The 26,643-nt window shown below is 35.6% G+C and overlaps 2 protein-coding genes across 2 annotated transcripts; both read left to right on the forward strand.

The window, feature by feature from the left end:
- Positions 1–1,331: 1,331 nt before the first annotated feature.
- Positions 1,332–4,689, forward strand: LOC147273384 (disease resistance protein RPM1-like). The gene is made up of 2 exons (XM_086255929.1): positions 1,332–1,488; positions 1,612–4,689. Exon 2 carries the CDS (start codon positions 1,660–1,662, stop codon positions 4,513–4,515), a length of 2,856 nt encoding a protein of 951 aa, XP_086112055.1. The 5' UTR covers positions 1,332–1,488; positions 1,612–1,659; the 3' UTR covers positions 4,516–4,689.
- Positions 4,690–21,916: 17,227 nt separating this feature from the next.
- On the forward strand, positions 21,917–26,241 carry LOC147273385 (disease resistance protein RPM1-like). The gene is made up of 2 exons (XM_086255928.1): positions 21,917–23,086; positions 23,615–26,241. Exons 1-2 carry the CDS (start codon positions 22,636–22,638, stop codon positions 26,026–26,028), a joined length of 2,865 nt encoding a protein of 954 aa, XP_086112054.1. The 5' UTR covers positions 21,917–22,635; the 3' UTR covers positions 26,029–26,241.
- The last annotated feature ends 402 nt before the right edge of the window (positions 26,242–26,643 follow it).

Below are 26,643 nucleotides of genomic sequence, written 5' to 3' on the forward strand. Positions count from 1 at the left end.
CACGTCAATCCTCTTAGATTGAAGCCAATTGAAATTGGTACTAATTTTTGGGAATTATTGTCCATTAATTATGATATTCGTTAGACGGTAATGGGAATTATTTTCTATACTTTCTATGGATTTAGAACTTTTCCCCTCGTTTTTTTTTTTTTTTTTTTTTTTTTTTTTTTTTTTTTTTTTTTTTTTTTTGCAACTTAATACATGGTGGTATCTAATTTGTGTTTGGAATACAACCCTTCAAGGTTTGATTTGGTCAGTTTAATTTTGAGGTAAATATTTATAAGAGCTTCAGATATTTTTAATTTATTTACAAATTTTAAGAAAATATTGTAAAGTATCATCGAGGACAATTATTCGCACGTTACAAGTATCATTGTCTCGTTATGTTATTCAATTGCCCTAGAAAATACTCTCTTTTTCTCTGACTGGTTTAGCCCTCAAAGTCTTGTGAGTTATAGACGGCAATATAATATCTTGAATTAGTGACGGAATAATTAAGTGAATCTCCATATTCATATGTGGTGTACAAACCAGGTCCATTTTTTTATCCACAGCCACAAAGAAGGTCCCATTTTATTAAAAATTATATATTCATGCGATGGGTCATGTTTTCCTCCTACTATATATTTGTTATGTTATAGTGTAAATACTGTCCGACTTCAGTCTCTTAATTTGAAAAAATTATTCTGTATAACTGATATATTGACATGTGCTATAACCAGTCTATATGTTATAATATAAATAGATGTTATTAATACTATATTCTATTAATATAAACATATCGTCCAATAATACCATTACACGTTGGATTAGTTATACCACGTTACGGTATAACGGTTATACCCTATAATTTTTTATCAATTTGGTGTTGCATATTAATCTACTTATCAATAATCTAAATTAATATGTACTTATCAATGATCTAAATTGAACAGTTAATCAGTATGGTTTCTGCAACTTATAGATATAAAAATTGCAGACGGCAGACTAGCACCAGCTGTATATTCTAATGCTTAATTAGCTAAATGCGAAGATGCTAGGAAATATACAATACTCGTTTACTTTCAGAATCTGCTATTATATGCGGCGACAAGTCGGTTTACCAGTCACGGCCGGAACTGATTGGACAATTTAAACCTATTATATTTATTGACTTATTTATTTATGTATTTGTTTATTTTGCTTCAAGACTGGGGAATGTAAGACCAGTTGTGAATCCAATTGCCTGGTAGTTTACAAACGAAGGAAAAAAACAAGAATGAGGAAGTTACAAGGTAATGACAAACAAGTTAAATCTGAGAAGAAGCATATTACAGATAGGGAAGAAGTCAAATATTTCTGTGGTGGTACAAGTAGTACTGTACAAGTAGAAGACCATTTTTCTGGTAACGTGCAGCAGCACTAGTTGAACAAGCATCCCAGTTGATCCCGATGGTAGATGACTGACTTCATGGTTTCCTCATAACCTTTAAAAGGGAAGCTAGGCAGGTTAGAGAAGGCTACCCATGAATTACATCATATATCAGTCAACAATATAAAACTCAAAAATCATACAAATTCAAAACTTTTCTTCGTCTCCAAGCAATAATATTATTTTTGTTGGGTTTTCAGTTTCAGAAACACAAATCAAAGCCTAGCTGTAGCAGGGGAAAGATCAAAATGGCAGAAAGTGTAGTAAGCTTTTTACTTGGCAGGCTCACGTCCTTAGTCGAAGAAGAGGTGACACTGTTGTCAGGGATCCGAGCACAGGTGGAGGATATCATTGATGAATTAGAGCGGATGAAGGCCTTCTTAAGGGTTGCTGATGCAAAGGAAGATACTGACCCTCAGATCAAAGTGTGGGTTAAACAAGTCAGAGATGCGGCTCATGAGATTGAAGATGCTCTTGATAAATTCAGGCTTTGCCATTCAAATGATCACCACCGCGGATTCCATGCTTCCCTTCATAAGCTTTCTTGCATCATCAAGAAACTGAAAGCTCGCCATCGAATTGGTACTGATATTCAAGGCATAAAATCAAAACTCAAAAGTCTCTCAGAGGGACATGAGAAGTACAAACTCAATGTTGACCCTGGCTCAAGCACTACTCGTCTGATTGATCAGAATCATCGGTCCAGCCAAGGGGATGCCCTTCTACTGGAAGAGGCTGATCTTGTGGCAATCGGTGAGCCCAAAAGGCAGCTGATTGGGATGCTTATGAAGGGCGACTCTGGACGCCAAGTGGTGTCAGTGGTTGGGATGGGAGGATTGGGGAAGACCACATTGGTAAAGCAAGTGTATGAGGATGCTAAAGTCAAGAAACGTTTTAAGGTACATGCTTGGATCACTGTTTCTCGATCATTCAAGATAAATCAGCTCCTAAGACACATGGTTCAAAAGATCTTCAACGTTATCAGGAAACCAGTGCCTGAAGATGAAGAAGTTGATAGCATGGACACCGACCAGCTAAGAGAGAGAATCAAAAAATTGCTGCAGCATAGTAGGTACCTCATTGTTTTAGATGATGTATGGCACACAGATGCCTGGGATGTCATCAATCATGCAATGCCTAACAACATTCATGGTAGTCGAGTCATGCTCACCACTCGTAATGCTGCCGTAGCCTCCATCTCTTGCATGGACAACCTTGGTATGGTCTATCATCTAGAGCCCTTATCTCCAGAAGAGTCTTGGACTCTTTTCTGCAGGAAGACGTTTCAGGGAAACTCATGCCTTCCTAATTTGAATGGAATTTGTCAAAGTATCTTAAGAAAATGTGGGGGACTGCCCCTTGCAATTGTGGCAATCAGTGCTGTTCTAGCTACAAAAGACAAGAGAAATGTAGATGAATGGGCAGCCGTTTGTGACAGTATTGGTGCTGAAATTGCAGAAAATGACCAACTTGACAGTATGAAAAAATTACTGTATCTCAGTTATAGTGATCTACCATACCATCTGAAATCTTGTTTCTTGTATCTGAGCATCTTTCCTGATCTCTACAAAATTGACCATATGAGATTAATTCGGTTATGGATGGCTGAAGGATTTGTTATTGAAAGGGAAGGAAAGACACCAGAAGAAGTTGCAGAGAGTTACCTTAAGGAGCTATTGGACAGAAGTTTGATCCAAGCAGCAGAAATATCTACCAATGGGAGGGTTAAATCATATCGCATCCATGATCTTTTACGGGAGATTGTCCTTTTTAAGTCTAGAGAGCAGAACTTTGCAGCAATAGAAAAAGAGCAAGGTACAATACGGCATGACAAAGTTCGACGACTATCAATTTTTAACACGCTGCAGAATGTACAAGGAAAGAGGACTCCTCAACTTCGTTCTTTGCTCATTTTTGGGGTAGAAGATTCACTTACTCATGAGGTTGCCATACCAAAATTGTTTCCTAGAGGTCTTCAGTTGCTTACCGTATTAGACTTGCAAGGTGCACCCATAGAGATGTTTCCAAGAGAGGTTGTCAATCTTGTTCTTCTCAAGTATCTTAGCTTGAGGGGTACCAAGGTGAAAAAAATTCCAAGCTCAATCAAGAAGCTACAAAACCTAGAGACCTTGGATCTTAAACACTCCTATGTCGTTGAATTGCCTGCTGAGATTGTGAGTCTCAAGAAACTTCGCCATCTCCTGGTGTATCGTTACGAAGTTGAATCTTATGCACGCTTTAATTCCAGATATGGAGTTAAGGTTCCTGCAGGAATATGTGGCTTGCAATCACTCCAAAAGCTGTGTTTTATAGAGGCAAATCAAGAAAATAGTGGTTTAATGGCAGACCTTGGGAGAATGAATCAGCTGAGGAGGTTAGGCATTTTCAAGTTGAGAAAAGAAGATGGGATTACCTTATGCTCATCTGTAGAAAAGATGACCAAGCTTCGCTCACTATCTGTATCTTCAGTGGAGAAGGACAAGGTAATCGATCTGAGTCACCTCTCTGGTGCTCCTCAGTTTCTTCAGCGACTATACTTGACAGGGCGCTTAGAAAAGTTACCATGCTGGATTTCTTCTCTTCAGAACCTGGATAGACTGTTTCTAAAATGGAGTCGGCTAAAGGAGGATCCTCTAGTACATCTTCAAGGTTTGCCGAATCTGGTACATCTTGAACTCCTTCAGGTTTATGATGGAGAAAGTTTGCATTTTAAGGCAGGAGGGTTTCCAAGTCTAAAGTTGTTAGGCATTGACAAATTAGATGAGCTGCAATCCATAATCATGGATGATGGAGTAATGCCTTGCCTGGAAAAGCTAATTATCCAGCGCTGCAAACTGTTGAAGAAGGTCCCAACAGGCATCGAACATTTAACCAATTTAAAGTTGCTTGAATTCTTCGACATGCCAAATGAATTAATCACGACACTGCGTCCAGATGGTGGGGAAGATCATTGCAAAGTTGCTCATGTCCCAGCAGTTTATTATTCCTATTGGAGAGGTGGTGGCTGGGATGTCTATTCATTAGAGATCACTCAAGGAGAGACTTCTCATCCAGCTACTTCTGCAATCAGGAGGCTCGAGCCTAATATTCTATGGAAGGTGTAGTTAATTAATTTTACCTTCTGCTTATAAATAACTGTCAATAGATCTGAGGGTTAATTTCTCTAACTTCTTTTATTCTTTTACAACTTCAAATAATTGTCTGCTTTTCTTTTCATCACATGGTTACATTGCAACCTCATGACTAAAATATAATGTTACTTTTATCATCTTTCTTTTCCTCAATGTTTTCACTGGTTTAGGAGGTTTTACTGAAGGAACAACTCATTCATAGATTGTCCCTTTTGGTTTCACCTTATTGACTCCTCATTGAGTGGGACAGTTCAGGGAGTTGCTGAGGAAACCTAGGGAGGTTGACATTCCTTCCAAATTAAAATTACCTCAACAGTTTCTCAAAATTCACTTGTAACAGATTCTCAACTCCACTGGAGGTTAACATTCCTTGCGAAATAATACATCACACTTTAGTTTGGGAAACGAACTCCATTTATATGTAGTTGGGCAAGCAAAAGGAATAGCAAATCATTGGACATGGGCTCCTGATTTATGTGTTAAAAGTGATGAGTTTCAGAGTGTGACAAAGGTGTCTCAAAAGGACACAGAAAAAATGGTTACTGGGAAATTGAAACTTAAATTGATTGAATTAATGCATTATATTACAAGGCTGGTTCTATTTGAACTCCAAATTTGCTCATTTTATCCTCTTCTTTCTTACATTTCTAAACCCAAGTTTACTCTTCAAAATCTTAAATAAATAAAAGAAAAAACTGCCTTTTTGCTTCCTAGAGTATTGCACTTGTAACAATTTGCTCCCTACACTTCCAATTTAAAAAATTAAGGGTGTTTGACTTTTTTAATTTTGTCAATTGAGGTAATTTCGTTAATTTTCTTGGTAAATTCATACAAGTGATGGGCACGTAACTACTATTCTGCCCTAAAAAAGTACCCCACATCACCCATCATGTAAAGTTACGGAGTTTTTGATGGAAAAGTGAGCAAATTGACGAAATTATCTCAATTGTCAAAATTGTCAGGCACTTTAATTTTTCAAATTAAAATCTGATAAACAAATTAATACAAATGTAATAGTTGAGGAGCAAAATAATACTTTTCTCTAAATAAATAAATAACAATTTAAAATTTAAAAAGAAAAGAAGTACTTGCAGCCATGGCATAGCATCACTGTGGCAAAAACCGTACCCATGATAAGCTGAACCTCAAAGCTTCACCTTCCCAACTCCCAGGCAGTTTTTACTCCCTAAGCTTTAGAGCTTCCATTCCCTGATTGCTGGGTATCCCACGATTCACAAAAAGGTAGTTCATAGACTAAGCACTATTAAATCAACCCAAAGCTTTCAATTCCTGCGTGCAGTAGCTAGTACTGATCGTTTCCTCAAGTGGGTCAAGCGACTCAAGCCGAACCGACCTAGTGCTGGAAAATTCATACTATAGGTATAGGATAAATATATTTTGGGTTATTGTAGTTTCGGTCAATTTTCACTAAGGTCCTTAATCCTTATAGATTTAGCTCTATTAATTTTGCTATTATAATTTATAATAGTTGGAATTTAAGAACATATCCTTAATTTTTGTGGTGTTGGGGATCGCACTACTCCACCATGGTCGGTTTTTTATTGCACAAACACCAATATTTTGACAAACGTAATCAGTTTAATAGATAACGAAAAATAAATTTAGGAAAATTAATTAAGAAAAGAGAGGCGGCAAATCAATTCTCATGAGAGGGAAATTAAATTTGGGAAATAGATAACTGACGATTAGATTTAAGCCAAAACGATCTCAGTCATTCGGACCCGAAGATAATTCAAAAACCGTTCTGATTTAGTATATAGAACCGACCATTGGATTTAAGTCAAAACGATGTCAGCCATTCGGACCCGGAGATAATTTAAAAACCATTATGTTTTATTATATAGATAATAAACTCTTAGGTTTTTTTTTTATCTGTATATAAACTCTTAGCTTGCTTCAATGAAATCCACTTTTGCTCAAAAAAAAAAAAAAAACTCCATCAATTTATTCAACAAAAATAGCACATGGTGTACACAAAAAAGAGGAATTTAGAACTTATTATGTGATTTAGCTTCACTAGCTGCTACTATTTAAATATCCACTCATACATGTCGTGCTATTCTCATTGACCAAATTGACGGGTGAATTGCACCATTGAAAAATTGTAGGGGTAAAATTAGTACAATTGAGACTAATGTGACCTTAATGAAATTAGCAAATTACTAATAAGTCAATAAAATATTTGAAAATTTTGATAATAATCAATATACAATTTGAGTTCTCAAAATTGTCACCTGAAAATATATTTCCATTACTTAATAGTCAATGGGCCCAGTCTCTAGGGCGTTTTAATATTGGGTGTGTTAAATTACTATCTTGTCCTTCCTTTAGTTTAATGATTCATTGTCATTTTGTTGTCATTGTTTATGACTCTCTCTCTCTCTCTCTCTACGTGATCGGCTGCTTCAATAATCTATTTGAGAGTTTATGATTTCCGCTCTTGATTAGGTTTGAATTTCATATTAAGCTCTGTTTGGTTGCCAAGAAACCATAGGAAAAGAAAAGAAAAGAAAATGAAAATTAGGGCTCAATTTTTCGTTTTCTCTTTCTATTATTTCTCATAAAACAATCAGAGTTCTAGATTTAGCGAGGGCTTGATCTTCATCTTCAGCGAGGGTTTAATTTCTTGTTTTGGCTTAATTTCTAGATTTAGAGCTCAATTTCAATTTATTTGGTTATGTTTTTCAATTGATGACCTTATAACAAACAAATTATGTATGTTTTTTTTTGTGTGCCTAATTTGGTGGATTTAGTGATGGTTTTTCTATGTATGTGATTGTTAGAGTTAGTTTTAGAATGAGCTTCACAATTCATAATCTCTATGATTGATCACTTAGACAGACACTGTTCGACAATGTCTGTTTTAAATTGTTTAACCGTTTGTGATTGTACGTTTGACAATGTCTATTTTATTTAGTTTACAATTTTGATTGAATTTTTTTTGTTATTTTGATTTTAAGTTCAGTTTATCTTGGTTTTGAGTTTGTAAGGGTTTAGGATTTAAATGTGGGATTTAGGGCATAAAATTGGGTTTAGGGTTATAAATTTGTTTTTTGGGAGCTTTTGGTTAAGGTTTTGCCAAAAACCTGAGAGCTAAACCCTAATTCAAAGTGACAAACCAGATAATCTTGCACAGTCACATATTCAAAAACTTATAGCGGTCTTAAATTCAGTCATTGTCATACAGTTGATTTTAATATTCTTATTTTGAAATTGAATTTGTATTTGTATTTGTTAATTTTCATTTTGATACATTATAGGAACTAATGACAATATCAACAAATTAAATAACAAGCAGAAACATTATTTTTAAAATTGAAATCTATAACCATTGTCATTTAAATGCAAACTTAAATTCAGTCACTGTATTGCATTCATTGTTTTGGGTTTTCATTTCTTTGGCATCTAAACAAAAGCCAAAATTAAGGATTAAAACATAGTCATTTTAGCCAATGGGGGTTGATATTCTTGGAATTGAAAAATACTAGATTGAAGTTTTATGTGTAAATATATTATATTTTCACATATTGTCACACAATCACAGATTGATTTTGTTGTTTTCGTATACTATCATACATTCATGGCTTGTTGTTAATGTTTTTGAAGTTGGTGTGCTATTTTGTTGGTTTTGGACACTATGATACAGGTACATTTGGAAAATATGAGTACATAATTGTGATTGTCGGACAATGTTAGTTTTATTTAGTTTGTAATTTATAATTAATTTGTTTCTTTCTTTTGCTTCTGAGTTTAGCTTATCTTCATTTTGAGTTTATAAGGGTTTTAGGGGTGGTTGTAGATTGTGTAGTGTGTTGAATATGCATGTTGGAGCTTATGGATTAGGTTTTAGGTGAAACACACACTTAGTACTGTTTTGACACAAAACATGCTCGGCCACATGGAAGGCTGAGCATCTAGTCCAAACACGCCTCGCCGTGGGTGAGGCGAGGTTTCCTACCTTACGCATGGATGCAGGCGTGCCACTAATTAGCTTGGAATAGCTGATTAGAAAAAGATAATATTTAATGTGAAAAATAAAAATGAAATTAAATGCGCCAAATTAAAAATCTAACTTCTAATAACATTTGTGTGATAGAAAAGGAACAGGAAAAACCTATCTAGGTTCTTTTCTTGCCTAAATCGACTGTAACTTTGAAAATGAACAACAAAAATGTAAATAAAAGAACAACATGAATTTAAAAGAGAGCTTAATGTAAAATATCATTAAAATAAATTCAAAAAACAAGAGGTGTGAAAAACCCAAAATACAAGGAAATTAGTGTAAGCATAATGAAATACAATTAAAAGGGCCTTGAAAGGCTATACAAATGAAAATGAAGAGAACTTTGAGAAATAAAAGCCACTGGGCTAATTTGGAAGCAAAAAACTTGCTGGGAAATTCACATTGTTGTGAGTTTTTGGGGGTTGTGTGTGTTGGAAAAAGATTTCATTTTGATCTTTGTAGCTCCCTTTTCATAGTCAGCCATTTACTTTGACCCCAAGTTTTGTAGTCACGTGTGTGGCTTAGAATGACTTACTTTTTGAGTAGGTAGATAGTTGTAAATGAGCTAAGAGTGAGCTGGCCGAGTTACTTTTGGGCTGCAAACATGTTCAACCGAGAGTCATGCAATATGGCCAGCTAAGAATTTGGATTAATACTTGATGGCCCTCTTTTCATTTCAACTTGCTTGCATCCTGCAAGTGTTGAATTTAGCAACATTCTAAGGCCCCACAACAAGCTCTCTTTGAACTAAAAAATATTCACGTGGGCCATGACCAATTTTGAGAGGTATAAACAAGTACAAATTTAAATGTCTCTTTAGAATTTGGGTTGAAGGTTAATTTAGAAGTGAGGTTTAAGTTTTAGAAATGAGATTTATGGTTTAGAAATGAGGTTTAGGGCATAAATTGGTGTTATGGAGCTTATGACTTAGAGTTTAGGTCTCGGGAGCCCAAAACCCGGGAGCTAAACCCTAAGCCATTTTGTTGCATAGCAGTTAAAAACAAACTTATCTTTTGATTTTCCATGTATTGTGAATGTTGGACATTATCTATTTTTTTTATAAGCCAATTTTTTTAGTGCTTTGTGTTTCTTTTTGTGTTATTATGTTTTTTTTAAGGTTATAAATTTGTTTTTGGGGAGCTTTTGGTTTAGGGTTTAGCTCAACTATGGGCTAATTTAAAAGTTATAAAAAAGATACTGTTGCACAGTCACAAATTCGTATTGGTTTCTTAACAATGTTATTTTGGATTCTGGATTTTATTTGAAATAGAATTGGTTGGTTTCTTCTCTTTTTATTTTGATAATATAGTATGCTTCAATTTTCATTTTAAATTTGTTTTATGTTTACATAGTTTAAGATTTTTTCGTAGAGTGGCCAATTGAGTTTATATTTGAAAATGATTCTTTTCTAGGTTTTTCAACTTTGTGTCCATTTTTTGTATTTTTGTTGTTTCGTATACTATCTTATAGTTACTGTTTTTCTTTTTATTTTTTTATTTTTTTTTATGTAGTCATAGCTTATATGATTTGAAATTTTTTGTCTCGATCTGAATAGTACAAATTTTCATTTGGTTATGGTATAGTTGTTCTATGGATTGAGTCTGCTCCATATTTTTTTGTGAAAATTTGAGGGTTTTGAATTTTATTTGAGTTTTTTTTTTTTTAGAATTATTATTGGTTGTGTCGTCAAATGTACCAAACCATCAAACAAAAACAATATGTACTAAACTACGAATTGATAAAATCAAAATGTACCAACACACATATTGGTACGTACAATTGAAATATTCCAACTCACGTTCTGGTATAATTAAAATGTATCAATGCACGTATGGAACAATTAGAATGTACCAACCCATACTTTAAAGTGACAAACTAGTTGTATATTTAGGGTTAGGTTTCAGGTTCAGGTCATAGGTTTAGGGTTTAGGATATATATACATTTTAAATGTTCAATCGCACGTATTGATACAATAGTTAAAATGTACTGACCCATTGTTTTTGTTTCCAAGTCTTTGATTAATTTTTCCATTTCATAGACTGATGTAATTTTATTTGAGTTTTTGCAGGTGAATATTTTATGAGATTTCTACGTACAATTAAAATCCAAAAAATTGTGGGATTTAAATCCGTTAAATCCATCAAATTGTGGGATTTAAATATCATAATTGGTGAGATTTAAATCTGATTAATTTTAGGAGAATATTAAGGGAAATTTTGAAATGGAACATGACAACTGGATAAATTTTTGGGTGACGCTATTCGGACCCAACTTTTTTATTTCTATCTCCAACAATTTAATAAAAATATAATTTTCAATTCACCCTAATGTAAATTGACCTTCAAGGACTTAAAAATTTATTCAAATTAAATTAAATTAACTTGAACCAATATCCAACATTTCTCAATACCCAACATCAATTCTCCACTCATATCGTATCTCAACTCTCTATCAAAACTCTAAACACTCTATAACACTCTTCATATTGAGGCAAACAAGTATAATATTAACTAATGGATGGTTAAATTGTGGTTTGAGAGTCTTTAAATGAAGTATTTTCATCCTTCCTTTGAGTTTTAATAGACTAAATGCTTATTTTCAAAAACAGAAATCGCAACATGTTCGGCTCACACCGAACATAGTGTTTTCCATTCAGCCATAAACTACCGAACACCTCTAAAAAATTTAGAAAAAAAGGTGTTCGATGGTTGCCAACCGAACATCCTTCTAATCGTTCGGTTATGTGTCGCCGAACATCTTTCTACCCCTTCGGTTGTTCGCCGCCGAACATCCTTATACTTGTTCGGTTAAGTAATGCTGAACAAAATCCGAATTTTCTTTTTCTTTCAAATCTCTTCCCTTTGTGTTCAAGTTCAACATTAAACAACTAGGATTCAAACTATTGTAGTCCAAAAATAAAATTTTTGATGTAAAAGGGAATGGGTGGTGGTGGGTGGTGGTGATGGTATTGGGTGTGTTGTTGGATATAAAGAGCAAGAATATGTTAAGAATATGTTAGGTTTGTTTGTTGGGTTTTAGTAAAGGTATTTTTGAAAAAAAAAAAATTTAGATCTATAAGTCAATTCTTATAGACTAATGTGGTATTAGTCTAAAAGTTGTCTATAAATAAACCGGCCTCTAAAATCATTCATACTGCACTTTCAAAAATGTCCAAATATAAAAAGAAAATAAGTAGCCCTAAACACAATAACTGCCTCACTTTAGGACAAGTCATTTATAACCACTTAGAAAAGGCCAAAAAAAAAAAATAATAATAATAAAAAAGAAGAAGAGAAAATTGTAATCAGATCCCTCTAGTTAATTACTCTTTTGAAATAATTGGTTTTGTTGGGAATATGAAAAGAAATAAAAATTATAAAGAGTGTCTTTATTTGTTCAAAGTCATTAAGATTGACGTAAATATTATGAATTTATCTAAATTATAATATATGTATAATCAGGGCCGTTCAAATGAAGTATACCTCAATTAACAATAATGATATATGGTTTTTGGGATACATTATGCATTGTATTATGATAATTGGAGTCATTTATTTTTAAATTTATATTCAATGATCATCCATGCAAAAAATTAAATAAATAAAAAACCGTTCAACTATTCGATTAGGTTGTCATATATCATTTCAAGTATTTGTCGAAATCACTATATTCATTTATTTATGGGAGGTGATTTTCGCACTCCTCTTTTCTTCGTTTGCACTCCATCTTTTTTTTTAATGTATTTTGTATATTTTTATTATATATATATTTTTTTCCAAATCTACCCTTTATGGTTGTTGAATTTTTATTTTAATTATCTTTCAATAATGATTATTTTTTCCTAAATTCTCTTCCCCTCATTGTACCTTCTTCATATTGCATCTCTTTGCCCTCTAAGCCCCTTTTTTTTTTTTTTTTTTTTTTGTGAATTAGTCTTGTTCGTGCTTTCAATCATCATTCTATAGTTTCATTAGGAAAATATTTAGCCTGTCATATTTTTTTTTTTTTCGTTTTCTTTATGAGGGTCATAATTTATGTGAACCAGTCTTGTACGTGCTTAATTTCAATCATCATTCTATAGTTTCATTAGGAAAATATTTAGCCTGTCATATTTTTTTTTTTCATTTTTTTCATGAAGGTCATGATTTATGTATTTTCTTCTTCTTTTGATGGTGAGTTTTGTGTTATGAAATTAATTGGGGTTTTCAATTAGTCCACTCTCTCATTTTTTGGTCTTTTGACACTGCCAAGAAAAATGTTCCCATAGCAACCACTACTAATTTGTAGCATATTTGATTTTTTAAAAAAATGAATGTCACATGATAGCTTAATAATAAAAGAGAGCTAGATGTACTATATATCAAGAAGACGAACATAAGTATAGAAAATTACATAAGTTTTTCTTCCTTTTTAAAAGAGAGTTATAGAAATAGATATATTATTATGACAATTTTAAAAAATTAAATGTGTAGGATTTAATGTTAAATAGGTGACATTCTATAATTAAAAGCTAAAGGATATATGTGAAAAATAAATAATAAAAATATATACAAACATTTTAAAAAATAAGAATGAGTGTAAATAGAGAAAAAAGGAGAGCAAAAATTACCTCTCTTATTTATTTGATCACAAATAAATATCTTAATGAATTTTGATTTATCTAATTTTTTGATAGGTTGATAATACGAAATAAGTTCTACAAGTCTACAAGTTGGACAAAGATCCCCTACCCATTTTCTCTACCATGCTTGGTACAAGGCTAAAATCTTAGCCATTGAAGAGAGAGTAGAAAGAGAAAAAGAAGGGAGAGAAAGATGAGTTCAATGGCTAAGATTTTAGCCTTGTACCAAACATGGTAGGAAAATGGGTAGAGGATCCTTGTCCCTACAAGTTATATCTTTTTAGATAAGATGAGGTATGCATCATTTGGCGGGCCCTCTATGTATAATTAATTATTAATATTAAAATTGTAATTGTAATTTTTTTTTAAATAAATTTGTAACAGTCACACAAAAAAACTTTTCATTTTTGAAAGATAAACCGGTGAGGGAGTCAGTTAGCCAAAAGCGTTTGGTTTTTTCAAAAAGAGTACTAATTAATTATGTGAGCCAGGAAGATGGCTTAAATGTCACAACATAAAGCTAAAATCTTGAAGTGTACAACAGCAACTTAAAGCTGTTGCATGGCTCCAGACCATTTACATTCTTTCTGCAGCTCTTCCTCCGTTTGGGTTTTTGCATGCACACGGTTTGTAGTGAGTTCCATTTTTTGCTAACTTCTTTTTCTCTTTTCAAAATTTCTACCTTGCTTTTGTGTCAGTTGGAACAAACATGTCTTGCTTTGTGAGATTTACAGAATTTTGGGTCGTTGGAGGAACTTGGTTGCTTAAGACTTTAGATTTTGATGAGCTATTTTGGTTTTCTTTGTTATAGTTTCTTCAATTAGATAATAAACCCATTTATTATGTTGGGTTTTTGAGATATAAGGATGATGCTGACACTCCGGCCAAGTAGACTAAATACGTTTTCAAGAGTCAAATGTTAGGTTTCAGTTATGTTGCTCTAAATGAAGAGAATGCAGCTAGAAGAAGTGGAAATTTGAAATCTTTTTCAACACAACAGCCAAATGAATTGTAAACTATGACTTTGGAGGTGAGAAAATGAATTGTGAACTGAAAATTATGTTTTTGGTGTTAGATAAACCAAAGGAGGACCAAGCTATGAAGGGCAAGTTAGTGAGTCCCTTGGACAATTAGACCCCATCTGTGCTAGCTCCTTGAGATAGGGAGATTTTTTTATTTTGTTTATAACATGTTTTAATGTTTCTATGAGTATGATATTACTTTCAAGAAATGAGCATGGTTAATTTAAAATAATGAACATGCATGCATACTGTTTCTTCAGTGAAATTACATACAAATCTCATCTTGTTTGTTGAGCATCGGTTTGGGGTCAATTATGTATACCTGTTAAAAAAAGTAATGCACATTTGTGAAATTATCTACACTATTCACACCAACTAGAAATTTCTAGAAAATTCTTTTAAAGCCCATGACAAATTATGCTAGAGAAGTCTACATAATTCTACATAAAAGAAGAGTTTAGAATAAGCTTATATAAGAATGTACTAGAATATAATTAAAAGTGTAGTATCTAGAACCTACTAGTAGCATGTGGCTAATAGATGTTCTAGAGAAGTCAAGTAGGTTCATTTACTTTCTATATATATAGCATGTACCCATATCTAAGTGTAAGCAAGAGGCAATACTAAAAGCCACTACTCCCAAGTCCTATTGTCTTAGACATCTACTAAAGCCTTGTATTCCTCCTCTACTTCTAGATAAAATTGTCCTATTTCTAACTAAGGTCTTCACTCCACTCTAATACTTTTCACCCAAGTTTCTCATACCAAGCATAAGTAGCTAATAGAAGCTTACACAAGCCATTAGCTACAAGTATCCTAAACACCCTCTAAATTTCTAACAGTGGTATCATAGCTTTCTTACTAGGCGTAGGGTCATACTAATTTACCACCATGTCTAATAACTCCAGCCAAAACTCTGTCCCTCTTCCAATATTCTCTGGTGAAAACTATGATTTTTGGAGCATCAAGATGAGAACCTATTTTATGTCTCAAGACTTATGGGACATTGTTACTAGTGGGTTCTCTGTTCCAGAAAGACCCACCGCTGAGCAACGAAAGCAGGCGAAGAAGGACGAGCAGAGAGATGCAAAGGCTCTTTACGCTCTACAACAAGCTTTGGATGACATGATATTTCCAAGGATCATGGGAGCTACAACTTCAAAGGAGGCTTGGGATACTTTGAAAGAAGAGTTTCAAGAAAATGAAAAGGTATGTAGTGTCAAACTACAAACTCTAAGGAGAGATTTAGAAAATCTTAAAATGAAAGATTCTGAGACCGCTAAAGATTACTATTCCAAAGTAAATGAAATAGTAAATCAATTGAGAGCTTATGGTGAAAAGATAACTGAAACAAAATTTGTAGAAAAAATATTTATTAGTCTTACTGATAAGTATGACCCTATTGTAACTGCCATTGAAGAGTCAAAAGATATAACGGCTCTTTCAGTGACAAAACTAATGGGTTCTCTAGAAGCATATGAACAAAGACTGAGTAGGCGAAATGAAAGTTCACTAGAAAGTGGCTTCTAGTCAAAAGTCAATTTAAAGTCTCAGAAATCTAGAGGAAACTGGAAATCAAAAGAAAATTCTAGACGAGGAGATAAACCCAATAACTGGGAAAATAAAAATGAAAACGAGAAGAAAAACTTCCCTCCATGTGGAACATGTAAAAAGACAAGCCACCTATTGAGGCGTGGAGTAACCAGAAGCCATCAGCAAAGCATCTCAAAGTCTTTGGTTGTGTATATTATGTGCACATTCCGGCCCCAAAAAGACATAAGCTAGAAGAAAAATCAGAAATTGGCATATTTATGGGATACAGTTCCCAATCTAAAGGCTATCGCGTCTACAATCCAAGAACCAAGAAGCTCGTTATCAGCCGAGATGTCGAGTTCGATGAATCTGCATCCTGGAATTGGGATGAAGGAAAAATAGAGAAGAAAGGTGTTGTCCTGTCAGAAGAACCAGAGACAACCCCAACACAACAGCCTGAAGAAGACACACATGAAAGGGAAATTTTAGAAACGCCAGGTACGCCTCTTGCATCTTCTTTAACTCCTTCATCAATAGAAGATGAATCTTCCTTTGAGTCATCACCTAGAAGAGTAAAATCACTCAGAGATATATATGAAACATGCAACTTCATAACTTTAGAACCTGAAAGTTTTGAAGTTGCAGTAAAACAAGAAGTATGGAGGAAGACTATGGAAGAAGAAATTAAAACAATTAAGAAAAATGAAACATGGGAGCTTGTAGCTAGAATGCCCACTAAATAAAGAAATCATTGGCGTGAAATGGGTCTATAAGACCAAAATTAATCCTGATGGCTCAATACAAAAACATAAAGCAAGATTAGTAGCTAAAGGCTACTCACAACAGCCAGGAATAGACTATAATGAAACTTTTGCGCCAGTGGCAAGACTTGATACAATAAGAGCACTTATAGCTCTTGCAGCTCAAAAGAAGTGGAAACTCTACCAACTTGATGTAAAATCAGCATTTCTAAATGGAGAGCTCGAAGAAGAAATCTATGTGGAGCAATCACAAGGATTCATCGAGGAAGGAGGAGAAGACAAAGTCCTAAGACTAAAGAAAGCCTTATATGGACTTAAACAAGCACTAAGAGCGTGGAACAGCCGCATCGACAAATACTTCATCAATGCTGGATTCAAGAGAAGCAAAAGCGAGCCAACACTTTATACCAAAACTCAAGGTAACTCCATTCTTATTGTCTTTCTATATGTTGATGATCTTATATGTACAGGAGACAATGAAAAATTAATTCAAGAATTTAAAGAAGATATGATGAAGACATTTGAGATGAGTGACCTCGGTAAATTGCATTAGTTTCTTGGCATTGAGATAATCCAAGAAGAAAATGGAATCTTCGTATGTCAAAAGAAGTATACTGAAAATCTCTTGAAGAAGTTCAAGATGTCTGGGTGCAAGACCGTGGCTACACCGCTCATCACCAATGAAAAGCTAAGAAATAACGATGGATTCGGAAAGGCAGAAGCATCAAAGTACAGAAGTCTCATTGGAAGCCTACTTCATCTAACAACAACTCGACCAGACATTATGTATGCGACCAGCCTACTTTCAAGGTTTATGCAAACTCCAAGTCAGATACACTATGGAGCAGCAAAAAGAATATTAAGGTACTTGCAAGGAACTATTGACTATGGCATATGGTATAGACCTTCTACAGATACAAGGCTATTCGGATTCACAGATAGCGACTGGGCTAGAGCGGACGACTTCAAAAGTACATTAGGCTATGCATTCACAATTGAGTCTGGCATATTCTCATGGTCTTCAAGAAAACAAGAGACAGTGGCACAATCATCAGCCGAAGTGGAGTATGTGAGTAGCATATGTTATGTGGACTTGGAGGAGCTTAACTTATGGATTATGTATGAGCACAATGACCCTAAAGGTCCCTTATGTGGGCGCGCAATTGTGATGATGATATTTGTGTGCACTGTAGGATTGATGATCAGTGTTGTGTCTTCTCAGATACTAAGATGGAAGTTGACAAGAGAACCCCATTGTTAAGAGTAAGGGACTTTCTACAAGATGACGAGCAAATTGGAATGCTGCGCACACGCTGTGTCAAACATGGTCGCTGTGTTAGCTTATGTCTCCAGACCATTTTTGATAAACTGGTCTCACTCTACATTCCTCTCTTTCAGTGTTAGTGGCAACATTTTAAATGTCTCAAGAAAAAGTCTGCCCCTCCATTGGGCGTACCTCCATGGATTCATGCCACGAGAGCCTACATCTCTGCGTGGATTCATGATCTATACATCCCAAATCGCAAGGCTGTCCAGACACTCTCTTACTTTGCTTTTCATCGATCAATACTACTGATCACACGAAGGTGTATATTACTCACACGAAGGAGTATATTAAATCGCAAAACTATACAATGGATGACGTTTCTATTGCCTGTACTCCAAATCTTGGACCCAGAGATGTTGACGATTGGCAAAACAAAATTGTGCATGAAAACTCCAATCCTCTGGACTATGATCGTGCTGTAGACCGACGTTTTTATAGTGCTTATGAGGTCAGGACTGTTGAGAGTAATGTGGAGCAATGTCCCATATCGGAAATCTAGAGCTTAGCATATGTGCTTATAAGTCTTGGGCCTCTCCACCCATAGCCAATTGGTTTTGGGTTAGATGCTCTAATTCTATCAAGGACTGTTGAACGTAGACAAACTTTCCTAACAGCCATTGAGGAAACAGTCCAAGGCCCTCCAACCAAAGGGAAGAAGACTGCCACAGAGTCTATGACTGACACTTCAAAGGCAGCTAGCAACATGAAGCAACAAGATGCCCAACAGCTGATGGTTAGGCAGTTCCAATTGATAGATTGGACTTACTATAGCCTTGTTATTCTGAACTTGGAACCCCGTACAAGGTCCCGTGCGCTGTGGTTGATGGTTCAAAATTCGGTTTTCTATTTTTAATTATGGTTGGCAAATGTTATGCTGCTGAAAAATCAATTAAGTGATCGATGCACTTGTTAACATATGATCTATGTTACGTAATGGTTGCATTTGCATGTTTTGGAATGCCATTTTGAGTTGCCATTTTGAGAATGCAGGATAAATGAAACTATGAAATATTATTTCTCAACAAAAATCATAGCACTCAAGTGGGTCTTCTCTCATGAGCACTCAAGTTGTGAGGATTTGGTATGGGTGCAGATAGTATACGGTGATAAATGATGCACATCTTATACTAGAACGTCTAGCGATATATGATGACCATATTATAGGAGAACGTTTTTATGCATGTATCAGATAGACATCATGTATCGCCTTATAAGGATGCTCTGGTATAAGATGGGCATGAAGTATCGTTGTATAGTATTTGGGTTCAAACTGGATCCTCACGACCCGGGTGCTCATGTGAGAATTTTCGAATATTCTAGTATTGAGGAATGAAAAATAATACCCATATGAATGTAATTTGTTTCTCTAATGGTCCATAGCAGTGGCTTTTGTTAAATGATCTGTTTGCTATAATAATTGGAATCTGAATTTGATCCAAATGTGTTGAGGGCCAAGCGTATAGGAAGTTTGTATATAACTTGGCTGTGGGAAAATTTGGGGAAAACTAGAAATTATGGACAATAGCAAAGACCTTGCTATTGTTTTGATGTGTTATTTGACGGCTAAGGGTTGCAAAATCTATGTGGAGTTTTAGGATTTTTGCATCCACATGTGGTCCGTACAGCAATCCTATATGCACTTTTATACAAGAGCATGTTATCCTATCGGGCAACAAGGTCCATAGTTAGCATCGTCTTCCCTTAACCATATAAGTGCATATAGGATTTTCGTATAATATTACATGGTAGTGACCACCTATGAATGACCCAAACATAGATTTGATAATCACTCATGGAGGATCAAGCATGTTTCTTCTACGTTAATTTTGGTTGGGGAGTTGAGATTAGAACCAAGAATAGACTTTATTAGAAAAATGATCAATGCACACTCTGATTTAGGAAATAGAATATGAATTGAAAATTTTGTTTGTGGTGTTTTGTGGAAATATGGGTCTCAAAAGCCATTTCAATGTCATATTAAATGCTATCAATTTTCCTGGACCATTCATAAAAGGTAGGAAAACTTTCATGCTATCAATTTTCTTGGACCATTAATGTATAGCATATATATACCTAGAGGTGTACAATGGGCCGGGTCGGCCTGAATCCGGCACCAACCCGGCCCATTTAAAGTGGGCTTGGCCCAACCCGGCCCGTTAATAAGTGGGCCGGGTTGAGCCTGGCTCATACGTATAGGCTGGGGCTAGGCCAATGTTTTCTATCTCGTTGGGCCGGCCTGGCCCGAGCTCGTTTTGTGTTGGGCCGGCCAGAGCCCGTTCTGGATTTGGACCGGCCCGTTTATACTAGTAATTTTTAATTTTTTTTTTAAAATTTACTATTAGCTTTGTTTCAATTTTTAATTTTGATTTTGGTGGTGAAATTTGATAGATTGAAATAAAAGTAGTAGAAAATTAAAAAATTTGATAGAAAATGGAATAACATAAAAAACTATTTGATTTATTAAATAATAATAGAAATTTAAAATAATTAATCAGGCCGGCCTGACTCGATACGAGCCCGGTACGACCAATTATTAGGTGGGCCATGAACCGAACTGGGCTTAAGTTTTAAATAATTGAGCCAGCCCGGTCTGACTTAATTATTAAATAAGCCAATTCAAATACGACCAGAAGCACGAATGAGCCAACTTTAAATGGTCTGGCTCGTTATACACCTCTAATATAGCAAGTTAAATATGTGGACTGAGATTCCAATCTGCCCGGCCCGGCCGTTGTATACCTCTAATTTAGCAAGTTAAATATGTGGACTGAGATTCCAATCTCACTATTTCCATCAGCAGCCTCCTAAAGTTGCTATAAATAAGTCCAAAAACATCTATTCTGTCCTATTCCTGAGTTGAAAAGTATGCAAAACAACTGCATAAAACGTTAAGCTTGTATTAGATGTGTCCACATTTGGGATGATAATTGCTTACGTTTTCTAGTACATAAAAGTCAAATTCTAGAAACCTGAGTCAGAAATCGAATTAAGCAACCAAGTTATTATATAGACGACATAAAATGATAAATTTTATTCAATAATTCTTTTAAATATCTCTTTTTTGACCTCTTATTCTCAAAATTAACAATAATAACCCTTTTATATTTTTTCAGACTAAAATACCCTTTTATATATAAAACTGTCACTACAGTCTACCATGTGTCAGGCCAAAAATTTGACAAGTTGCTGCACTTTCTTCCTGCAGCAGCCAAACTCTCCTCCACCGTCTTCCTGCAGCAACCATGGAGAGCAACCTCCCTCACCGGCCAACGACCTATCATCTCCTCTCTCTATCTCTCTCCTCTTTCTCCCAACTCAAATTGAAAAAAAAAACAAAAAAAAATTTGGTTGGAAGGGAAGGAGAAAGAGAAAGACATAGATGAGAGGTCGGTGGAGGATGGTGGTGGGCATCGGCCATCGACCCATCATCTTTTCTCTCCCCTTCTCTCTTAACCCAAATCTGAAAAAAAAATAAATAATAAATAATAAATAATTTGAAAACTCAGATTTGGTGCAATGTGCAATAGCCATAAGAGCAGAAAAGATGGTCGAATTTGTGGTCGCCACATGGTTGACACACAAAAATTCCACAAAAGGGTCATGTCAACCGCACTATCCACTAAGTGCGGATATGATGGGTGTTGGTCGGTGATGGAGTTCGCTCTCCATGGTTGCTGCAAGAAGAAGATGAAGGAAAGTTTGGCTGCTACAGTAACTCGACACAGGGTATTTGTATAAGGGTATTTTGGTATGCAAAAATGAAAAAGGGTCATAAAAAGTAGGATTTGGGGCTAGGGGGTCAAAATAGTTTAGGGAGTATTAAAAGGGGTTATTGAATAAAATTTCTCAAAGGCTTTCAGCATATTTTTTCCACTATTTTTAACATCAGCATCAGCCACTAGGATGTAATCATGTAAGTGAAGATCAGAAGATATTGGGTGATTGGCATGAATCCACATTGTTAAACTACCGTGATACCTACGGTCAGGTTGACTAATACTAGAGCGATCATACTTTCGGACTATTAATTAACATGACGTGACAGTGGATATGTTAATTAACAGCTTATCAGAGATTCATAATAGTTATAATAGGTACACACATCAAATTTTCATGTGATCAGCTAATTTCATAAATTTTTTGTCCTTTTAGCATTTTCCATTCTTGTTGGCATCCTGATTGACTTTAGCACAACCACTTATAGGCACTCCACACGTAACTGGGAATATTTGAAAAAGAAAAAGGAATATTTTAATTCATTTATCTTTCTGGCAAACTTGTTAGAAACAACCTCTCTTGTGAATTCGCACTCTTAAGCATTCATATTTTATGTCTTAAAATTTTGAGCCAAACTTCCATATACTTGCCATTAATGGTTCAGATGGTGTTTTCTAATTCATTTCCCATGTAGTCTGGATTTATTGTCATTCTTACACTTATTGTTCAGTTTCTTGGTCTGATGAAATTGGAAGAATTCATGTGTAATTTCCATATCATATTTTGATTTACATACTAGTTGTTTATCATATTCACGTGTAATATATACTAGATGTTTGCTATGAAAATTCCTGGGTGACCAAAAAGGTCTGATCACTACATTATATATGTATATACGTAGATATAGTTATTTTTATCCCTCATAACTTGTTGATGAAGCATTTGCAAAGTCAGTTGTTACTTGTTGAAAATTGTTGCTTGCCCAAAAAGGCAACGCGGAGGACTTGTTACCTATATAAAGGAGAGTGTCATTCTACCGAAAGTCCTTTGGACTGCCAAGGAATAAAAGGAGTAACTTTGTGAGAGAATGGCAGAAAGTGCAGTCAACTTTTTACTCAACAAGATTTCACCTTTCTTTGAGAATGGGGTTCAACTGGTCAGTGGGGCTCCAGAAGAACTTCTGTACCTAAAAGGGGAATTGGAGCCAATGAGGGCCTTATTGAGGGACGCAGATAAAATGGAAGAAAGTGATGAGGAACTCAAAGTATGGGTGAAGCAAGTACGTGATGTTGCTCATGATGCAGAAGATGCTATGGATGAACTTACACTTCTCCAAGCACATAACAATCATGGCCAGCAACACATGTATAGCCCTTTCTATAGGCTTTGCGACTGCGTTAAGAACTTGAAAGCTAAATACCGCGTTGCTTTGGAATTACGGAGCATCAACACCCGAATTAGACATATTTTTGCAGTTCATAAAAGACTCCTTCCTAAGCTTAAAATTGCTGCAAACGGTTCAATGTTTACCGATTCAGGTATTTAATCATACTTTCACTACCATGCAACTTGGCTTTTTCTTTTGTTTTTCTTGAAAAGAAGAATAGTTCAACCTTAGATTAATATTGTTCTAGCTAGGAGCTCAATAGTGATCTTCTTTGTGGTGTTTCTTTTGTCCTCTCTAGATTGTTCAAGCTTTTAGTATAGATGGATTTCAATGTTCAATTAAGATTATCCACTCATCTTATTTACTCATAGCATCTAAATTAAGATTATCCAATCATCTTATTGAAATGATTGTTCAATAGTCTTACTAGAAAGGTGTAGGAGGAGGGGTTGAAATCAACCTGCTATAGCATTTTCATTGTACCAACAGGGAATTGTTTAGAGTAGGACAGAAAAATGATTGATGTAATATATTACGCATAATCTTACACTCTTTGAACATGAAACATATGACTCTCTGCTATAGGGTATAGCATTATATTTACTAAATGACTCATGAGATATCCAAAATGCTAAGTTGGTATACAATGTTCTTTTCTTCATTCTTCGATTTGCAACAGGTGACACGTGGCATGATCGGCGAGAGGATGCTCTTCTTTTAGACAACAGTGATGTTGTTGGCATCGACAAGCCTAAAAAGAAACTGGTGGGGTGGTTGGTGAAGGGTAGCTCTGGACGTGAAGTAATTTCAGTGACTGGAATGGGAGGTATGGGGAAAACCACCTTGGTGAAGAAAGTCTATGACGACCTAGAAGTGAAGAAACAATTCAGAACCCGTGCTTGGGTCACGGTTTCTCAATCTTTTCAGGTAGAGGATCTCCTTAAAGACATTATTCATAAACTCTTTTATGCAATCAGGAGGCCAGTTCCAGAAGGTGTGGATGACATGAATAGCAATGAATTGAAAGCAAGAATTAAGAACTTGCTGCAAAAAAGGAGGTACCTGATTGTTCTTGATGATGTGTGGCACGCTAACAAATGGGAAACTGTCAAATATGCTTTGCCTACCGGGAAATTTGGCAGCAGAATCATCCTCACTACACGTAACGCTGATGTAGCATTCACCTCTTGCTCAGAATCCGAAGGTAAAAAGGTTTATGACTTGAGGCCCTTGCCTGCAGATGAGTCTTGGAATCTGTTCAGTAGGAAGGCATTTCAGGGGAAGCAATGCCCTCCTTATCTGTTCAAAATCTGTAAATGTATTCTGAAAAAGTGTGAGGGTCTACCCCTTGCAATTGTGGCAATAAGTGGTGTTCTGGCTACAAAAGACAAGCGCAGGATAGATGAGTGGGATGTCATCTGTCATAGTCTTGGAGCTGAAATTCATGGCAATGACAAACTCGAAGATTTGAAGAAAGTACTTTGTCTCAGTTTCAATGACTTGCCCTATTATCTGAAAGCTTGTTTCTTGTACTTGAGCATCTTTCCTGAGGGCCATCTGATTCGGCGTATGAGACTGATTCGCTTATGGATAGCAGAAGGATTTGTTGAAGCTATAGAAGGAAGAACTCTGGAGGAAGTAGCTGAGGACTACCTCAAGGAGCTCTTGAACAGAAATTTGATGCTTGTGGGAGACATAACAAGTGATGGGCGGGTCAAAACTTATCGCATCCATGACCTTTGGCGAGAGATCATTATTTCAAAGTCAAGGGATCAGAACTTTGCAGCCATAATGAAGGAACAGAACACAATCTGGCCTGATAGAGTTCGCCGCCTGTCCATACATAATGCATTGCAAACTGTCCAAGAAAACAGGTCAGTTCCTCAACTTCGTTCCTTGTTTGTGTTTGGGGCGGTTGGGAGGTCATCCATGCGTAAATGTTTTCCCAATGGCTTTAGGCTGCTTAGGCTGTTAGACTTGGAAGCTGCACCTATAAAGACATTTCCAAGAGAAATCTTGGACCTGTTTTATTTAAGTTATCTAAGCTTGAGGAAAACCCGGGTGAAAGTCATTCCAAGAAGCATAGGGAATCTTCTAAACCTGGAGACATTGGATCTTAAAAAGACCCGTGTCACTGAATTGCCTCTTGAGATACTGAAGCTTCGAAAGCTTCGCCATCTCCTGGTTTATCATCTTAAGATTGAATCTTATGCACACTTTTATTCTAAGTTTGGGTTTAAAGCCCTTACAAAAATAGGAGATTTGCAGTCCTTGCAAAAACTGTGTTTTATTGAGGCAAATCATGAAGGTTGTGGCATGACAATGAGGGAGTTAGGCAAGCTGAAGCAACTCAGGAGGTTAGGCATTATGAAATTGAGAAGACAAGATGGATTGGCTTTGTGCTCGTCGCTTGAAAGATTGACCAAGCTGCGTGCGTTTTCTGTAATATCAACCGGAGAGAGTGAGATAATTGATCTTCAACACCTTTCTTCTCCTCCTCAGTTTCTCGAACGACTATACCTGACAGGACGTTTGGAAGAGTTGCCAAATTGGATACCTTCACTTTGTAGCTTGGTCAAATTATTTTTGAAATGGAGCCGGTTAGAAGATGATCAGCTTGTACGTCTTCAGGACTTGCCCAATCTTGTTCATCTTGAACTGCTTCATGCTTGTGATAGTGACATGTTGTCTTTTAAGGGTGGGGGATTTAAAAAGCTCAAGGTTTTGGGGCTTGACAAATTTGACAATCTCAAATGTGTGAAGGTGGAGAAGGGAGCAATGCCATGCCTTGAAAAGCTGACAATCCAACGGTGTAAGTTGTTGAAGAGGGTACCATCAGGAGTCAAGCACCTCACCAAACTGAAATTGCTTGAATTCTTTGAAATGCCGAATGAATTGATCTTGAAACTGCAGCCTCATGGAGGTGAAGATTATGGGGAAGTTGCACATGTGCCGGAAGTTTATTCAGCCAATTGGAGGGATAATGGTTGGGATGTGTATTCAATAGAGAGTTTCAAGGAGATAGAGAATGCTCCCTCACCATTTGGCATTGTTAGGAGAAGCCATGGACTTCGTCCTCTATGGAAGGTTTAGATCTGATATCTACTTGTATATATGCATGTACATAGTCATAGTAACTTGTTAGTTGAATTTGTACAGATGAACCATGAATGTATATAGTCATAAGATGTAACTTACTCAAGAATAAGGTGTAGTATTTGTATTTGTTCACGTACGATTAATGTACTCCATATACAAGTGTATATAGAAATAATTGGAGAGACTACTTGTACATAATCCACACAAGACTGAGGGTTCTATTTGTTCACTCTGTCACTCATCATTATATTGTACAGGAATATGATTCATCATCACTATAATTTGTAAACTATTACTCAACAACACTTTGCTTTACTCTTAGCCTGAGCCCAAGAGTTCTCCTTTATATATATCACCCTTTTAACACCTTGGAGTTAATAATTCTTGTCTTCTTATTGGCCCAATCTTAATTATTTAAACAAAGTTGATTGTGTGAAACTTTTTTATGACCTTTTATGGCATAAAATGTCTCTACCACAACACGCCTCGCTGTAGGCGAAAACCACGACCTTTGGGGTGTGAGTGTGTGGGCGTGCCACTATTCGGCTTTGAGTAGCCAAATAAAAAAAGAGATAGTATTCGAATAAAAAGGAAATTAAATGCACCAAA

The sequence above is a fragment of the Dryas octopetala genome, chromosome 9 (genome assembly GCF_963921425.1).
Source record: "Dryas octopetala chromosome 9, drDryOcto1.1, whole genome shotgun sequence".
NCBI classification, from domain to species: Eukaryota; Viridiplantae; Streptophyta; class Magnoliopsida; order Rosales; family Rosaceae; genus Dryas; species Dryas octopetala.

Bases quoted from the DNA above. Each gene is read 5' to 3' on its own strand.
- LOC147273384 (XM_086255929.1), top strand. From the start codon at position 1,660: ATGGCAGAAAGTGTAGTAAGCTTTTTACTTGGCAGGCTCACGTCCTTA.
- LOC147273385 (XM_086255928.1), top strand. From the start codon at position 22,636: ATGGCAGAAAGTGCAGTCAACTTTTTACTCAACAAGATTTCACCTTTC. The intron at 23,087-23,614 runs GTATTTAATCAT...GATTTGCAACAG, and splicing joins TTCAATGTTTACCGATTCAG to GTGACACGTGGCATGATCGG.